At 36.7% G+C, this 18566-nt stretch overlaps 1 protein-coding gene and 1 pseudogene across 1 annotated transcript in view; both read right to left on the bottom strand.

The window, feature by feature from the left end:
* Nucleotides 1-18566, bottom strand: part of RANBP17 (RAN binding protein 17) — a 439101-nt gene that overhangs the window by 382563 nt on the left and 37972 nt on the right. The window contains exons 5-7 of the mRNA XM_015141394.3: nucleotides 17389-17454; nucleotides 3761-3865; nucleotides 2400-2565 (exon numbers count right to left, since the gene is read on the bottom strand). Of these exons, the coding sequence (XP_014996880.3) occupies nucleotides 2400-2565; nucleotides 3761-3865; nucleotides 17389-17454 (337 nt within the window). The remainder of the gene's footprint in view (nucleotides 1-2399; nucleotides 2566-3760; nucleotides 3866-17388; nucleotides 17455-18566) is intronic.
* Nucleotides 9033-16423, bottom strand: LOC106999034 (tubulin epsilon chain-like; annotated as a pseudogene).

The following is an 18566-nucleotide window of genomic DNA, read 5'->3' as shown; positions in this document are numbered from 1 at the left end:
CCCATCCACTATCATCACAATTTGTGATTAAATCAATTCTATGTGTTTACATGTATTATGACTATGTAAATAATATTAACGGCTGAGCTGTAATTACATCACATTTCTAATACTCACTGGACTTAATCATGGCATCTTTTCTGTGCTTAGTTGTGTATCTGTCACTAATTCTCTCCAAATGCTCTGACGGATTGGCACAATGTTCTTCATGACATGTTCCACAACATCAATAGCATCAAATAACCCATCATTTGCATTCACCCACCCCTACCTCCCAGAGCCTTCAACGTGAACTGGTTGTTCCTTAACTTTATTGTACAACTGTAGCCTTTTTATGTCTTTCACTGTCATCTTGTGTTCAAGTGCCCATTTCCCAAATTCCATTATCTTCCACTTTCTTTGTTTGTACATCAAGTAGCTTCCTGAGAGCAAGTACATAAGAGATAAATTTTGGAAGGACTTGAATATCTGAAAATGTCTTTATTCTATCTTAGATTTGATAAGTTTGGTCTAGTTTGGAAACAATTTTCCCTCAGAAGCCTGAAGATACTACTCTGTTGTCTTCCAGCTTTCAGTGCTGCTGTTGAGAAGTCTAATACCTTCTTGACCCCAATCCTTTGTAGGAGGAGACTTAGACTTACTTTTTTCTTTCTGGTAAGTTTTAGAATTTTTTCTTTATCCTTACTATTCTAAAATGTCATGATTACAAAACTTAGTGAATATCTTTTTTCATTCATTATGCTGGGAACTTGGTGGGATCTTTCCATTCAAAAAATGCACACGCTTCAGCGCTGAGAACATTTTGGGTTACTGTCTGTTGGCAAATTTCCTTCTTTCTCCATCCTCTCTCTCTGGAACTCCTAACCACCACACCTCCTTAATTTCATCTTCTAGTTTTCTTATGTTTTTCCTATCAAATATCTCCTCGCTTTTTTGTTCTACATTCTAGATTGTGTTAACTTTGTCTTACAACTTTTCTACTGGATGTTTTATTTTGGCAACTGTCCTGTAAATTTGGAACATTCTCTGAACAATATCCTGTCCTTGTTTCAGGGATGCATTATCTTATCATCTCTCTGGGCATATTCATTATATCTTTCTGAAGTTTATTTCTACTTTTCACCTTGTCTCTGTTGCTACTAACTACCCTCCATTTTAAAATTAAACTTTTTGAGATAACTGTAGATTCATATGCAGTTGCAAAAAATAATACAGTAAGACACCGTGAACTCCTACCCATTTTCCTACAATGGTAATTTCTTGCAAAGCTACAGTATAATATCTCAACCAAGAAACTCTCATTGATACAATCCACAATCTTATTCAGATTTCCCAGTTTTACATCTACTTGTGTGTGTGTAGATCTGTGTGTTTAGTCGGTGAAATTTTTATTACATGTATTGGTTCATGTTTCCATCATCATAGTCAAGATACAGAAAACAAAGTCCCCTTTTGTTGTTGTAGTCTCTGATCTCCATATTAGAAGTTTTTCACAAAATTAATACTGTTCCTCTATTATATCTGATATCCATGATTATGAGGCCTCTCCCATTTTATTTCTTGAGAAAAAAAAAACTCTGGTCTTGGAAAGTAAAGTAGAACAGGTAGAGAAAAGGGAGGAAAAGGCAGTCACCTAGCTGCACAGGTGGTAGAGAAGATCCTGGAAAATTTAACTGTTCTGAGTATAGACTTTTTATCAAACCCCGTCAGCCCCGTTTCCCAATTCTGAGTTCAGAGGTACCTTAGGTGCCACCATTTTTCTGGAACGTGGGAGAACAAATTAGCTTCCTTTTTCTTGGTATCCCTTTCTATAAGCAAGTTGCAACTCTGCTCTTCTAGGTCACTTAATCTAATTCATTCTCTTTATAACACTGAAAAAAATGTTGACATCTCTTGACAACTCTTCATACTAAACTTTTTTCTTTCTCATGACGACTCTTCATATTAAACTTTTTTCTTACTTGATCTCCAAGTTGTTGAAATCTGCACTGTGCAAAGATCATTTGCAGAATCATCTATTGAACTGCCAATGAAGTCAAAGTAAAGGCAGTTAAGGACCAGTTTCAAGATCTTCATTACCAGATTTTGCTAACATTGATCCTGAAGGTTTAAAGGTTTGGCCAACACCTGAAAATGATCATAAACAGAGTGGAATCCTGTCCATTTAGCTCTAGTGCGGTCCTTGTTTTTCTTTTTTCCAAAATCAAAATATGGAGGTTACTATAATACAAATTAGAGAAAACATTTCAATATTAGCCATCAGCAGCTACTTCAGGTTACAAATTCATTTGAGCTCTTTTTTTAATTCCTAGCAAAAAGATAACCATACACAGGGAAACTATATTGCTTAATACTGTGCCTTTATGTTGATGACCCTTCACACCAAACTTTTTTCTTACTTGTTCTCCAAGTTGTTGGAATCTGCACTGTGCAAAGATCATCTGCAGATTCATCTGCTGAACTGCCAATGAAGTCAAAGTTAAGGCAGTTAAGGACCAGTTTCAAGACCTGCATTACCAGATTTTGCTGACATTGATCCTGAAGATTTAAAGGTTTGGCCAACACCTGAAAAAAGTATAAAATCAAAACACTGTGAAATATATCAATAAATTTACACTTCATGAATTAAAATAATTTTTCAATGTCAAATGAAAACTAGTAAAAGAGTTTACAAAGTTATACTGTTCCATATATGAGGAAGTAATGTTACTTTCTTCAAGAAAAACTGGGTTAACTTCATGCATAAAACAATCACATTCAGCTAATAAAGGCAATCAGAACTCTGAATGTTGGAGGAAACTCACAAAGCTTCTGGAGAACAATCCTATTTCCAAAATAATGCCCATTCTCATACAAACCGAAAACAATTATACCTTTTAGAGATATATTGTGAAATATTTATAGAGGAAATTATATGAAATTTGGGATTCTGCTTGAAAAATAAAGAAGTGGGTAGGTAGAAATAGAGGGCAAACAAGATTGGCCATGAGTTGCTACTGTTTAACTGGCTGATAGCTTAACTGGTTATTCTATCTACTTTTGTGTATGTTAAAATTTTCTATGCTAAAAGGAAAATTTTAAGATAATAGAAGATCCTTGGGTCTGACATAGTGTGGCAGTTGTCATGTTACTATACCAAAGAATTGAAATAATTGGAAACTAGTGCTTATTGGAGCATACTTGCAGAAATGCTGTATTATACCAATTATCAGGCTTGAACAGCATGATGGAGTCCCTATATCACACAAGAGAAGACAGAATCATTATGAATCATGCTATCACTAATATTCAATAGGGCACTAAGTAGCAAATGGGGAAATACTATTTCCCAAAGAAGTTGTTAAAGTCAATGATCTTGGCTAAACTATGAATAAATTTTGATAGTTGATGAATCAGGAAAATATTGTCATTTCATTTTTCATCTGTATCCTTGCAAAATATAAGCAAGCAGATAAAGAAACTAATACTCAATTCGCTTCCGTAATTAAAGAATCTACACTGGGAAGGCAATGAAACTGCTACCTAAAGATAAGTTATTAGATTCCCTTTAGGTTTCACCTTCTCATATGCCCAGTGAGTAAAAGTGAATTTTTTGGAACTGCTTACAGATTTATGCAAATTTACTATACTTAAGTCTGTCCACAATAATTCTTTAGAAGGCAGAATTGGGGGGAAAATCCAACTGAAATTATTTTGAAACTCTTAAAATTTCCCAAATATTCTAACTAGGAAGTTGAATTTGAATTATTAAATAACTTACCTCTTTTAAAAGAGAGCATGCTAGCACTAAAATGTCTTTGAGAGAAGTATCACGAAATGAGGTAGCTACTTTCCTGTGTTTTGCTGAAGGTCTAGAATAATCAACCTAAAAAGATAAAGATGAAATTAGTTTAACCAGACCTATGAAAAAGCAAAGCAAAATTTATTAAAAAAAAAAAAAAAAAAGGAAATAAACTTGAGTAGAACCCAAGTTTCTAGACTGTTTTAATTTAATGTTCTTCCTACAACCCAATTCTAAAAACCAAAGTGAATCACACTTTCAGAGGCAGTATACAGATTACAAAATAAAAATAGATACTAAGACTATTAACTCCTGAACCATGTACCATATTTTACACCATGCAGTAACAACTTCCCTGTTCCTCACATTCCACCTGTAAAATGAGAAATCTCCAAGACATTCTCCAAATTCTAACTTTGTCTATGAATAAGCAAACTGAATTAGCCACAGAAAAATTCTAGTTGAAAGTGATATTCCTATATATACCATATATGTCATTGGTTCATATATCTTTGATACTATGAAAACAAGGCAGAAATTATAAATAATCAGAAATCTGATTTATTATATAAGGAATAGTATATTCCCTCTGAATACTTTATTAGCTAATGACAAATAATTTTTAAGAATAAACTAAGACTAGCTATTAGGCCTCTAACCTAAGATGTAGTATATTCAAAATTATACTATTAATACCATTAATATTTCCATTTATCAATAGGAAACAGGCAAAGCTGAAGTCTGACACTCATACTAACATTAACACTATGGTCTACAGTTGCGATAGCATTACTATTTATTTTTATTGCTATGTGGAAGAAGAAAACAAACCATTTTCCTTGCTAGTGTTTATAGATCGGAAAGAAGCAACGGACTCAAAATTGATTATGTGATACCTCCTAAGCTCCAACATATAATTTAGATTATACTCAATTGCCATATTTCCTTATAAAAGATGAAACATAACAGAAGGCCAAATGATTACACAAAGTAGTTATGGAACCTATACCCAATGTGTAAGATTTAAATTAGCATTTTCAGTGTTCCTAATTTTTTTTTTCAACTTTCATTTTAGCTTGTGGGGGTACATGTGTAGGTTTGCTGCCTGGGTACACTGCATGTTGCTGAGGTTTGGGGTATGAATGATCCTGTCACCCAAAAGTTAGTTTTTCAACCTTTACTCCTTTCTATCTCTCCCCTGTCTAGTAGTCCCCAGTTTCTACTGTTGCCATCTTTATGTCCACGAGTATCTAGTGTTTAGCTCCCACTGGTAAGTAAGAACACGTGGTATTTGGTTTCCTGCTCCTGCATTAATTTGCTTAGGATAAGGGCCTCCAGCTGCATCCATGTTGCTGCAAAGGACGTGATTTCATTATTTGTTATGGCTGCATAACATTCCATGGTATACGTGTCTTTTCTTTATCCAATCCACCGTCAGTGGATACTAAGGTTGATTCCATGTCTTTGCTGTTCTGGATAGTACTGCAATGAACATGGAAGTGCATGTTTCTTTTTGACAGATTTGGGTTTTGGGGGATATATACTCAGTAATAGGATTGCTGGGTTGAATAGTAGTTCTATTTTAAGTTCTTTGAGAAATCTCCGAACTACTTTCCACAGTGGCTGAACTAATTTACATTCCCACCAACATAAGAGTTTCCTTTTCTCCACAGCCTTGCTAGCATCTGTGGCTTTTTGACTATTTAATAATGGCCATTCTGACTGGTGTGAGATGGTATTTCATTGTGGTTTTGATTTGCATTTCTATGATGATTAGTAACGTGGAACATTTCTTCATGTTTTTTGGCCACTTGCCTTCTTTTGAGAAGTGTCTGTTCACGTTTTCTGCCTATTTTTAATGCCTCTCTTGATTAATTTAAATCAAGTCTCAAAGTCTGTCTCTCCTACAACACTTTCCCCAATATATAAAAATATTTTTCCTTAATACAAATTAAAAGCAAAGAGCATTATAATTGCAATTTATAAAGTATTCTTCACATATTATTTCGCTTATTCTTTCAAACTAATCTGTGAGACACATTTTATCTTTTTAAAACACGAGTTTTGAAATAAAGGATGATTTTAAAAGATGAGAAATTCAAGTTTACAGGCACACTATCTTAGACTAACTTCTCACTCTTATCACATCCATAATATGGAAAGAAACTTAGGTGTACTGAGCACTTTCTACACACTAAGTCCTGTGCAAGTTAATATAATCTTAGTAAGATCCATGTAAGTAGTTGTCATTCTCACTTTACAGGTAAATATGTAAGTTTTAAAGAAGCTAAGAAGTTTGTAAAAGGTAAAAATAGAGCAAAAATACCACTCCACGTCTTATCCCAGAGTTATATTAAAGGACTGCATGCTTATTTCACTTGGGTTACTCATTTAGATATCCAATCTTTTGAGAAGAAGGATTGCACATCCATTTTCTATTGCATATATATGCCTCTACCTCGGAGGCACGGGATGTTTTACTTCTTAATGACTAGATAGCGAATATACTCCAGGAACAGAAACTCTAGCTTCTAAAACAGCAGGATATCTTATATAAGCCTCCTAACTTTTAGGAAAACTCAAGCATAGATCCTATTCTTAAAAGACACATCCTGTTATGGATACTACATGAATTTATCTGGCTCATATCTGATAACCAGAATATTTAATTATCCTCATGCATTATAGATCTCCCTACTTCCTGGTTCAGAAATGCTTAATAAATGCTAGCTGAAATTGTAAATGTCATAAAATTAGGCTGAATGAAATGTCTCCACAGAAGCCATATATATTTTTCACCATATAAAGCCAAAATCACACTTCAGACCTTAAAGCTTTTCTTAAAAGATGCCTGGTTCAATGCAAGAAAAGCTTGGACTATCTTGTGCCAGAAGGTAAGAAAGAACCCAAAGAATGGTGAGGAAATGTCAATGGACACAAAGATCAGCTTGAAAAAGGTCCTATTGGTCAAATCTTGGAAAATCTGGGCAACAAAACAAATAATGTTAGCAATGAATTATAACCTATTAAATAAAATGAAACAAGGAATCCATACTAATACAAATTAACAAATCAGTAAGTTGAAAGTCTGATAAGGAACAAAATATTTTCAGAGACTTCAGTACCTTTTCATAAAATATGTATTAATTACAACAGGGAAAAGAATAAGTCTACAATGGGGGAGCCCAGAGGAGTTCATCTTAATTAAGAGATCAAAGTGAACATCATCAGTAATGTGACAAATCATCACGTGCTTCCTGATAGGAGGCAATGAGATGGCCACAGTATCATTTCTGTGACATTCCTGACAAATTCACATAAGCCGAATCTAATAATGTGGAAACAGACAATCCCAAATTGAGGGACGTTTTACAAAACAACTGGCATATAATCTTCATAAATGTCAAGGCCATGAAAGTGAAAAAGATTGAGAAATTCTTCTCTAGTTTGAAGGAGACTAATAAAACAGAAGAACTAAATGTGATACACAATCCTAAACTGGTTCTTTTGCTAGAAAGAGTGTTTTGAGGATAACCGGTGAAACTTGAATGGGGTATGAGGATTAGATAGTGGGAATAATTCCAGTGTTCATTTTCTGATTTTAACATTGTATTGTGGTTATGTAGAAGAATGTCCTTGTGTGTAGGAAATACACTAAATTCCCTGGTGGTGGAGAACCATGTCAGCAACTTAGTGTCAAATAGTTGAGAAAAAACTTCTCTGGACTATACTTACAACTTTTCTGCAAGTTTGCTAGTTTAAAAAAAGAAGCTAACCTATTGCTCTCTAAACTACACATTTACCAGAACTTCACATTAACTAGTCTTATTTCAGTGATACTCTAAACACAGCAAACTCTCATTTTCAGAGCAGACTATTTTCCTATTATGCTGAGAAGCAGGAAATGAATCAAACTGCTAGTTTCAAAATTAGCAAAAAGTTGTAAAATGAAGATGACAAGTACATGAGATTATCATACTATTCACTTTTATGAAAATATTTAAATGTAGTTTTTTTGGAAGGAAGCTACAGTTCTTCAGACATATTTAGAGTTCAATAAGATTATCCCTGTCATAACATCCCTGCCAACACAGTATTATTAATAGATATCTATGTACACACAAACACACAGCACATACTCTGGGGTGGAGGAGTCAGGAAGGTGACAGCCATGATAAGTTAAGAGATCACTTTAAATTTTAGAAATCCATCCTATAAATCTAAAAATATTTTCTAATTTCTGATTGAACACAAGTAGAAAATGGTTCTTTTGTATTTTTTTATGCACATGGCTATATTGTTACTCCAAAGGGAGCTGGCAAGTGATCCTGGGTATGCAAACTCTTCTACATATATACATCTATATGTGTGCATGGACATGCATGCACACACGCAAACACGTACCACTGAAGATGACAGTTTTTAAACACTACTTTCCTCTTTATTATAAAATTATTCCACATAGAACGCAACTTCTGCTTTCATTCTGTTTAGAACCACGTTATGTGCAAACGAACAGGCGATAACATGTTCAGATCATAAAAGCACTGTTGGGGAGAAGCACAGCTTCTGAAAACTCCCCCTGTACAGGGTAAAAATCCAAGCTAGGAGCCATAAAGTGAAAAAAGGCCTGTTTTGTTTTTTAATATAAACATTTATTATTATAAAATCAACTGGTTTGATAAGTAATTATTTAAAAAATGTAATACCAATACATGTTAAGTATACAAATTAGAATTCTTTTGAACAAACAAGTTCTTATCTAAAGAAGAAACAAAACCTCCTTAATAGTTGGAATAAAATCTATCCCTGAATAGTTAGTGGATGTTACACAGAAATATTTATATTATATTCCTCTACTCCCAGTACCTATTTTTACAGAATCAGGAGAATTTAAATAGAATATCAAAATATAAATGATAAATAAATATCTGTACAATATTTTTATCGAAGACACGACTATCAGTGCATAAATGCCTAAATAAGAGGTTACAAATATGACATAATACGGAAGAACTCCATTCTCTCAATTTTAGAAAGGGGGACTTTTCTGAGGACAAATGTCTGAAGTTCAGGTACTACGATTTCACTAATTTCACACATTGGTATTATCAACAAATTGTGATTAAACAGAAATCACTCTTTTAGACAAAAATATTTCCTAACATTAAAAACAAACTGGACTTTCTGAATCTCAAAGAAATGCTGAAACAGAAAGGTGAGATAAAAACAATGTGAAATTAAGAAAGCATTTTGGAGAGTTTCTTTTTTACACGGCTATGCTTAGGCTCAGTAAATCTTGTACAGGTTATGTTTTTTGTGGCGTCCACTCATACAGTTGTGGCCACTCCCATATGAGTGCTAATAAAAATAACACAGCTTCTGTGAAATAGTTTTCTTCCATCCCTTCAACTTGTAGACAGCGATGAAGGTGAGCGTTTTTCTTGCAGAGCCTCATGAATCTCTCTTTCAGTTCCATGAATGTCGGCTTCACACGTGTGTTATTTGCTAAAGCTAATAATGAATAAAAATGGCCCATAGGAGGGACAGGCTGGTCTTCTAGCCTTCTTGATTCCAGAAGACAAATTGTAGAGATGATTTTAATCTTTCAATATTTCTGCGAAGATGTAAAATCTGTACATTTCCTCTAACCATGAGCACGCAGGTGAGGTAAAGACTATGTTTGGGGTCTGCCTGAAGCAGCTGGTGATCTTTACTAAAGGCATCTGAAAACATCTGATCCAATCTTTTAGTAGGAATGCTAACATCGACCAGCGTACATAGAGGTGTTAGGCTTGATACAAGATAATGAAGCTAAGGAAAAGGAACCAAATTCATGCTGATTTCATTACAGTCCTTATTAAGGGACCCTTCAAATCTTGCAGAGCTTGTTAGGTTGAGCAAATTTGCCACAATGTTGTTGACTGCAACAAAGGGCTTATTATGCCGCTCTTTAGAGCCACAGCACTTGAAGTGCATCTACAGTTGTACCCAACTTTCCAGAATTCACTACGAGGTCAATTTTGCTAATGATGTCAAATAAAGACTGTCAATGGGCAACACACAGTCTGCACGCTCATTAAGTTCCTTCATCGCCAAGATGCCCTTATGAGGTAAAGTTATGACATCCTCCTCACCGGAAGGATAAATGGAGGTCATAAATCTACAAACTTCTAGGAATTTATCTTCAAGCATCTTTAAAAGAAATGTGCCAAGTGGCACCTGGAACAGTAGCAAAATAGAAGCGTTCACTCCCCTGGAGAAGGGGCTGAAGCCAGAGAGAAAAGTGGTCTAGAGCAGAGGATTCCACCTCCACGGAGCTCAGCAAGCTAAGATGAACTGGCTTAAAATTCTTGCTGCCAGCACAGCAATCTGAAGTCAACCTGGGATGCTCCAGCTTGGTGGGGGTGAGGGGCATCCACTATTACTGAGGCTTGAGTAGGCGGTTTTGCCCTCACAGTATAAACAAAGCCACTAGGAAGTTCAAAATGGGCAGAGCCCACCGCAGTAGCCAGACTGCTTCTACAGATTCCTCCTCTCTGGGCAGGGCATTTCTGAAAGAAAGGCAGCAGCCCCAGTCAGGGGCTTACAGATAAAACTCCCATCTCCCTGGAACAGAGCACCTGGGGGAAGGGGCAGCTGTGGGTACAGCTTCAGCAGAGGTAAATGTTCCCCTTGCCAGCTCTGAAGAGAGAAGGGGCTCTCCCAAGCTCTGCTAAGGGACAGACCCCCATGCCTCCCGACTGGGAGACATCTCCCAGCAGGGATCAACAGACACCTCACACAGGAGAGCACCGGCTGGCATCTGGCGGGGGCCCCTCTGGAACAAAGCTTCCAAAGGAAGAAACAGACAGCAATCTTTGCTGTTCTGCAGCCTCCACTGGTGACAGCCTCCGCTGGTGATACCCAGGCAAACAGTGTCTGGAGTGGACCTCCAGCAAACTCCAGCAGACCTGCAGCAGAGGGGCCTGACTGTTAGATGGAAAACTAACAAACAGAAAGCAATAGCATCAGCATCAACGAAAAGGATGTCCACACAAAAACCCCATCCGAAGGTCACCAACGTCAAAGACCAAAAGTAAATTAATCCACGAAGATGAGGAAAAACCAGTGCAAAAAGGCTGAAAATTCCAAAAACTGGAACATCTGTTCTCCTCCAAAGGATCACAACTCCTCGCCAGCAAGGGAACAAAACAGGACGGAGAATGAGTTTGACGAATTGACAGAAGGAGGCTTCAGAAGATGGGTAATAACAAACTCCTCTGAGCTAAAGGAGCAAGTTCTAACCCAATGCAAGGAAGCTAAGAACCTTGAAATAAGGTTAGAGGAATTGCTAACTGGAATAACCAGTTTAGAGAAGAACATAAATGACCTGATGGAGCTGAAAAACACAGCACAATAATTTTGTGAAGCATACACAAGTATCAATAGCCGAATTGACCAAGCGGAAAAAAGGAGATCAGAGATTGAAGAACAACTTAATGAAATAAAGTGTGAAGACAAGATTAGAGAAAAAGAAATGAAAAGGAATCAACAAATCCTCCAAGAAATATGGGACTATGTGAAAAGACCAAACCTACATTTGACTGGTGTACCTGAAAGTGACAGGGAGAATGGAACCAAGTTGGAAAACACTCTTCAGGGTATTATCCAGGAGAACTTCCCCAAATTAGCAAGACAGGCCAACGTTCAAATTGAGGAAATACGGAGAATACCACAAAGACACTCCTAGGGAAGCGCAACCCCAACACACATAACCGTCAGATTCACCAAGGTTGAAATGAAGGAAAAAATGTTAAGGGCAGACAGAGAGAAAGGTTGGGTTACCCACAAAGGGAAGCCCATCAGACTAACAGCAGATCTCTTGGCAGAAACCCTACAAGCCAGAAGAAAGTGGAGGCCAATATTCAACATTCTTAAAGAAAAGAATTTTCAACCCAGAATTTCATATCCAGCCAAACTAAGCTTCATAAGCAAAGGAGAAATAAAATCCTTTACAGAGTTTTGTCACCACCAGGCCTGCCTTAACAGAGCTCCTGAAGGAAGCACTAAATATGGGAGGGAAAAACTGGTACCAGCCACTGCAAAAACATACCAAATTGTAAAGACCATCAACACTATGAAGAAACTGCATCAACTAACAGGCAAAATAACCAGCTAGACTCATAATGACAGGATCAAACTCACATACAACAATACTAACCTTAAATGTAAATGGGCTAAATGCCCCAATTAAAAGACACAGACTGACAAATTGAAGAGTCAAGACCCATCAGTACACTGTATTCAGGAGATCCATCTCATGTGCCTTTGCACGTAGCCTACACACATAGGCTCAAAATAAAGGGGTGGAGGAAGATTAACAAAGCAAATGGAAAGCGAAAAAAAGCAGGGGTTGCAATCCTAGTCTCCGATAAAACAGAATTTAAACCAACAAAGATCAAAGGAGACAAAGAAAGGCATTATATAATGTTAAAAGGATCAACGAAACAAGAGTTAACTATCCTAAATATATATGCATCCAATACAGGAGCACCCAGATTCATAAAGCAAGTCCTTAGAGACCTACAAAGAGACTCAGACTCCCACATAATAGTGGGAGACGTTAACACCCCACTGTCAATATTAGAGAGACCAACAAGAAAGAAAATTAACAAGGATATTCAGGACTTGAACTCAGCTCTGGACCAAGTGGACCCAATAGACATCTACAGAACTCTGCACCTCAAATTAACAGAATATACATTCTTCTCACTGCCACATCATACTTATTCTAAAATTGACCACATAATTGGAAGTAAAGCAATCCTCAGCAAATGCAAAGAACCAAAATCATAACAGTCTCTCAGACCACAGTGTAATCAAATTAAAACTCAGGATTAAGAAACTTACTCAAAACTGCACAACTACATGGAAACTGAACAACCTGCTCCTGAATGACTACTGGGGTAAATAACAAAACTAAGGCAGAAATAAATAAGTTATTTATATCCAATGAGAACAAAGACACAATGTATCAGAATCTCTGGGACACAGCTAAAGCAGTGTTTAGAAGGAAATTTATAGCACTAAATGCCCACAACCAGAAAGCTGGAAAGACATCAAATGGACACCCTAACATCACAATTAAAAGATGTAGAAAAGCTGGAGCAAAAAAATTCAAAAGCTAGCAGAAGACAAGAAATAACTAAGATCAGAGCAGAACTGAAGGAGACAGAGACACAAAAAACCCTTCAAAAAATCAATGAATCCAGGAGCTGGTTCTTTGAAAAGATTAACAGAATAGATAGACCACTAGTCAGACTAACAAAAAATTAAAAAAAGAGAGAGAGAGAAAAATCAGACACAATAAAAAACGATAAAGGGGAGATCACCACTGATCCCACAGAAACACAAACTACCATCAGAGAATACTATAAACACCTCTACGCAAATAAACTAGAAAATCTAGAAGAAATGGATAAATTCCTGGACACATAGACTTCCCAAGGCTAAATCAGGAAGAAGTTGAATCCCTGAATAGACCAATAACAGGCTCTGAAATTGAGGCAATAATTAATAGCTTACCAACCAAAAAAAGCCTGGGACCAGACAAATTCACAACCTAATTCTACCAGAGTTACAAACAGGAGCTGGTACCATTCCTTCTGAAACTATTTCAATCAATAGAAAAAGAAGGACTCCTCCCTAATTCATTTTATGAGGCCAGCATCATCCTGATACCAAATCCTGGCAGAGACACAACAAAAAAAGAAAATTTCAGGCCACTAAACCTGATGAACATCAACTCAAAAATCCTCAATAAAATACTGGCAAGCCAAATTCAGCAGCACATCAAAGAGCTTATCTACCACAATCAAGTGGGCTTTATCTCTGGGATGCAAAGCTGGTTCAACATATGCAAATCAATAAACATAATCCATCACATAAACAGAACCAATGACAAAAACCACATGATTTTCTCAATAGAGGCAGAAAAGGCCTTCAATAAAATTCAACAACACTTCATGCTAAACACTCTCAATATACTAGGTATTGATGGAACATACCTCAAAATAATAAGAGCTATTTATGACAGACCCATAGCCAATATCATACAGAATGGGTAAAAGCTGGAAGCATTCCCTTTGAAAACCGGCACAAGACAAAGATTCCCTCTCTCACCACTCCTATTCAACGTAGTATTGGAAGTTCTGGCCAGGGCAATCAGGTAAGAGAAAGAAAGAAAGGATATTCAAATAGGAAGATAGGAAGTCAAATTGTCTGTTTGCAGATGACATGATTGTATATTTATAAAACCCCATTGTCTCAGCCCCAAAACTCCTTAAGCTGATAAGCAACTTCAGCAAAATCTCAGGATACAAAATCAATGTGCAAAAATCACAAGCGCTCCCATACACCAATAACAGAGAGCCAAATCATGAGTGAACTCCCATTCACAACTGATACAAAGAGAATGAAATACCTAAGAATCCAACTTACAAGGGATGTGAAGGACCTCTTTAAGGAGAACTACAAACCACTGCTCAAGTAAATACAAACTTGAGAGGATACAAACAAATGCAAAAACAGTCCATGCTCATGGATAGGAAGAATCAATACTGTGAAAATGGCCATACTGCCCAAAGTAATTTATAGATTCAATGCTATCCCCGTCAAGCTACCACTGACTTTCTTCAAAGAATTAGATAAAGCTATTTTAAATTTCATATGGAACCAAAAAAGAGCCCATATAGCCAAGACAATCCTAAGCAAAAAGAACAAAGCTGGAGAGGCATCACACTACCTGACTTCAAACTATACTACAAGGCTACAGTAACCAAAACAGCATGGTACTGGTACCAAAACACATATGTAGACTAATGGAACAGAACAGAGGCCTCAGAAATAATGCCCCACATCTGCAACCATCTGATTTTTGACAAACCTGACAAAAACAAGAAATGATTCCCTATTTAATAAATGGTATTGGGAAAACTGGCTAGCCATATACAGAAAACTGAAACTGGGCTCCTACCTGACACCTTACACAAAAATTAAATCAAGATGGATTAAAGACTTAAACATAAGACCTAATACCATAAAAACCCTAACCTAGGCAATACCCTTAAGGACATAGGCCTGGGCAAACACCTCATGACTAAAACACCAAAAGCAATGACAACAAAAGCCAAAATTGACAAATGGGATCTAATTAAACTAAAGCACTTCTGCACAGCAAAAGACACTATCATCAGAGTGAACAGGCAACCTACAGAATGGGAGAAAATGTTTACAATCTATCCATCTGACAAAGGGCTAATATCCAGAATCTACAAGGAACTTAAACAAATTTAAAACAACAACAACAAAAAAAAAAATCAAAAAGTGGGCAAAGGATATGAACAGACGTTTCTCAAAAGAAGACATTTATGTGGCCAACAACCATATGAAAAAAAGCTCAACGGTCATTAGAGAAATGCAAATCAAAACTACAATGAGACACCATCAAAGGAGACAAAGAAGGGCATTACATAATGTTAAAGGGATCAATGCAACAAGAAGAGCTAACTATCCTAAATATATATGCACCCAATACAGGAGCACCCAGATTCATAAAGCAAGATCTCATCTCACGCCAACTAGATTTGCGATCATTAAAAAGTCATGAAACAATAGATGCTGGAGAGGATATGGAGAAATAGGAACACTTTTACATTGTTGATGGGAATGTAAATTAGTTCAACCATTGTGGAAGACAGTGTGGCAATTCCTCAAGGATCTAGAACCAGAAACACCATTTGACCCAGTAATCCCATTACTGGGTATACACCCAAAGGATTATAAATCATTCTACTATAAAGACACATGCACACGTATGTTTATTACAGCACTATTCACAATAGCAAAGATTTGGAACCAACCCAAATGTCCATCAATGATAGATTGGATAAAGAAAATGTGGCACATATACACCATGGAATACTATGCAGCCATAAAAAAGGATGAGTTCATATCCTTTGCAGCAACATGGATGAAGCTGGAAACCATCATTCTCAGCAAACTAACACAGGAACAGAAAACCGAACACCGCATGTTCTCGCTCATAAGTGAGAGTTGAACAATGAGAACATACGGACACAGGGAGGGAAACATCACACATTGGGGCCTATTGGGGGTTAGGGGGCTAGGGGAAGGATAGCATTAGGAAAAATAACTAATGTAGATGGCTGGTTGATGGGTGCAGCAAACCACCGTGGCACGTGTATACCTATGCAACAAACCTGCATATTCTGCACATGTATCCCAGAACTTAAAGTACAATAATAAAGAAAATATGGTTGTACATACACACAAATGCAATGGAATATTTAAAAAAATAATAAAAAAGAAGAAGAAATGTGCCAAGTCCAGATCCTGATTCTCCTCCCACGGAATGTATTATAAAGAAACACTGCAAGCAATCACAGTGCTCTGCCAACTTTCTGAGTTTCTCTAAAACCTGGTCTTGAAAAAGACTACCAAAAACTTTGTGATCCACAGCCCAATTATTTCCTGAGCCAGAAATATCAGTGATGAGTTGTTTGGTATCAAATACATCTCTCACTGGTCCCCGAAGAATTTCACTCACTATCCCTTCTTCCATGCCAATCAAGATGGCTGGTATCCACAGTTCTAAAGAAGCTGCTTATTGCCTCATAATAAATTCCTTTCTGGCTGACCGCAGCATGCTCCCTTAGCACCAGGTCCCAGAAGCAGCAGCTGATCTGGTTTTCGCATTGGCCAACCAATATGACCACCAACTGGGTTATGCTGGTGCACAGCCAGCTGGGGGCGCTTGTGAGCCACACCGGCCTCTGCATTCTGCCTGCAACCCAAAAGGCCTGTATTGTTCATTGTTGTTGTTGCTGTTGTTGTTTGAGACTGAGTCTTGCTCTGTCACCCAGGGTGGAGTGCAGTGGCATGATCTCAGCTCACTGCAACCTCCGCCTCCCGGGTTCAAGCAATTCTCCTGTCTCAGCCTCTCCAGTAGCTGAGATTACAGGCGCCCATCACCATGCCTGGCTAGTTTTTGCATTTTTAGTAGAGATGGAGTTTCTCCATGTTGGCCAGGCTGGTCTCGAACTCCTCACCTCAGATGATCCACCTGCCTCAGCCTCCCAAAGTGCTGGGATTATAGGCGTCAGCCACCGCGCCCAGCCAAAAAAAGGCCTGTTTTTTTTTATGAGTACTGCTGCATATCCACTGTTGAGAACCAATTCCTCAAACCACCTCTATTTTATTTGTAAGTGAATAAAGGTTTGTTTCTCTTTTGCATATATTTCTTATGGTTGGCGTATATGAGGTAAAAGGACAATTCTCCAAGTGCCCATGGAGCAAGAACCATGTCTAATTCTCTGTTCTTTGTAATACTCTGTACTGTTGCAGATATTTTCAATAACAATGCAAATATTCTACCACTTAATTACCCCATCAATAAAAGAGACAGACAGACACAAAAAAACTTGATTATTCAGGGTTTTATGCCACAAAAAGAAGGCTGTCTATTTTGCCACAAATAAATGCAGAAAAGAAACAGCATTACTTAAACAAACTCAGGCTCCTGTTAGATGGAAAGGCTTGCTTACCAGGTTCATTTCCTGAGTCAATTCAGAAAGGATTATTACTCCTATTACGCAGTGTTCCACAGTACCCTTTGGAGAAAATAGCAAAGTTTAGTCTAAGTGGAGACAAATGATTAGTTCTTAATGTGTGCACCAAGTAATATTTACAAATAATTAAAGACTAAAACACCACATTTACTTAATCACAAAATTGAAATAAAATTTTAACATATAAAGAAAAATCACTATGATTTCTATAAACAAAATAATTTCAAACCTATTTTTTGAAGGATAAATTTAGGTACACAGAGCTAAATGGGAAAAAGCTCCTACCTTATAAATGCAAGATACTCAACAAAATGGTTCCAGCACTTAGGACAAACAAACAAAGTTTCAAAATACAAGAATTTAGCTTAATACTTTTTATAAGACCAAGATTAAAAATAAGCAATAAATGCTTTTAGCTGTATAATTTGCTTAAAGCCTACTGAGATAGAGGCACTCAATAAATAAATAATAAATAGCTCAATAACTAATTCAAATCTCTTGTTCTAACATCAGATAGGATCACTTAGGCTCTTTTAACATTAATTGTGCATGTGTATGCAATTGTTACATACCTATAATGATGGCATGTAAAGTACACAATGCAATGGGATAAATACATGACTACACAATGTTTTTAATTTAATCAGCTTCCAATTTAACCTCACATTTTCCATCATTAAAATTCAGACTTTATATGCACATTACTAACAAACTACCCTTGTGTGAAATCATACTGGAATTATGAAAATCATAAATGTGGCATCCAATTACATTGCAATCATTTTTAAAAACTGACACAGATGATAGATACACTTTTCAAATCTTAATTTTATAGTTGGTCATCCCTTTTAACTATCACAGAATTCCATTATCACTGGATGTAATTAAATTCAAATTACCTCAGAACAAAAAAAAGTCCCACAATTTTTGCATTTTAATTATTTATGGCCTTTCAGGACAGTCTGAGTGTCTGAACTGAGCTCCAGATTTCCTACACACTGAAACATCCATCCTATGTGTATACCAGGTTCGTGTTCCCCAAAGTGTGGTAACCTGACCAATTGCTAAAACCAGCTGACTGATGATCTACAAACTCAATTCTAATCTGAAAATAGTTACTGGTCTGTGACACAATAAAGAGCATGTAACAGACT

This window comes from Macaca mulatta, chromosome 6 (assembly GCF_049350105.2).
Source record: "Macaca mulatta isolate MMU2019108-1 chromosome 6, T2T-MMU8v2.0, whole genome shotgun sequence".
NCBI classification, from domain to species: domain Eukaryota; kingdom Metazoa; phylum Chordata; class Mammalia; order Primates; family Cercopithecidae; genus Macaca; species Macaca mulatta.
The sequence above is the reverse complement of the archived record's forward strand: the minus strand, read 5'-3'. Positions and strand labels throughout refer to the sequence as shown.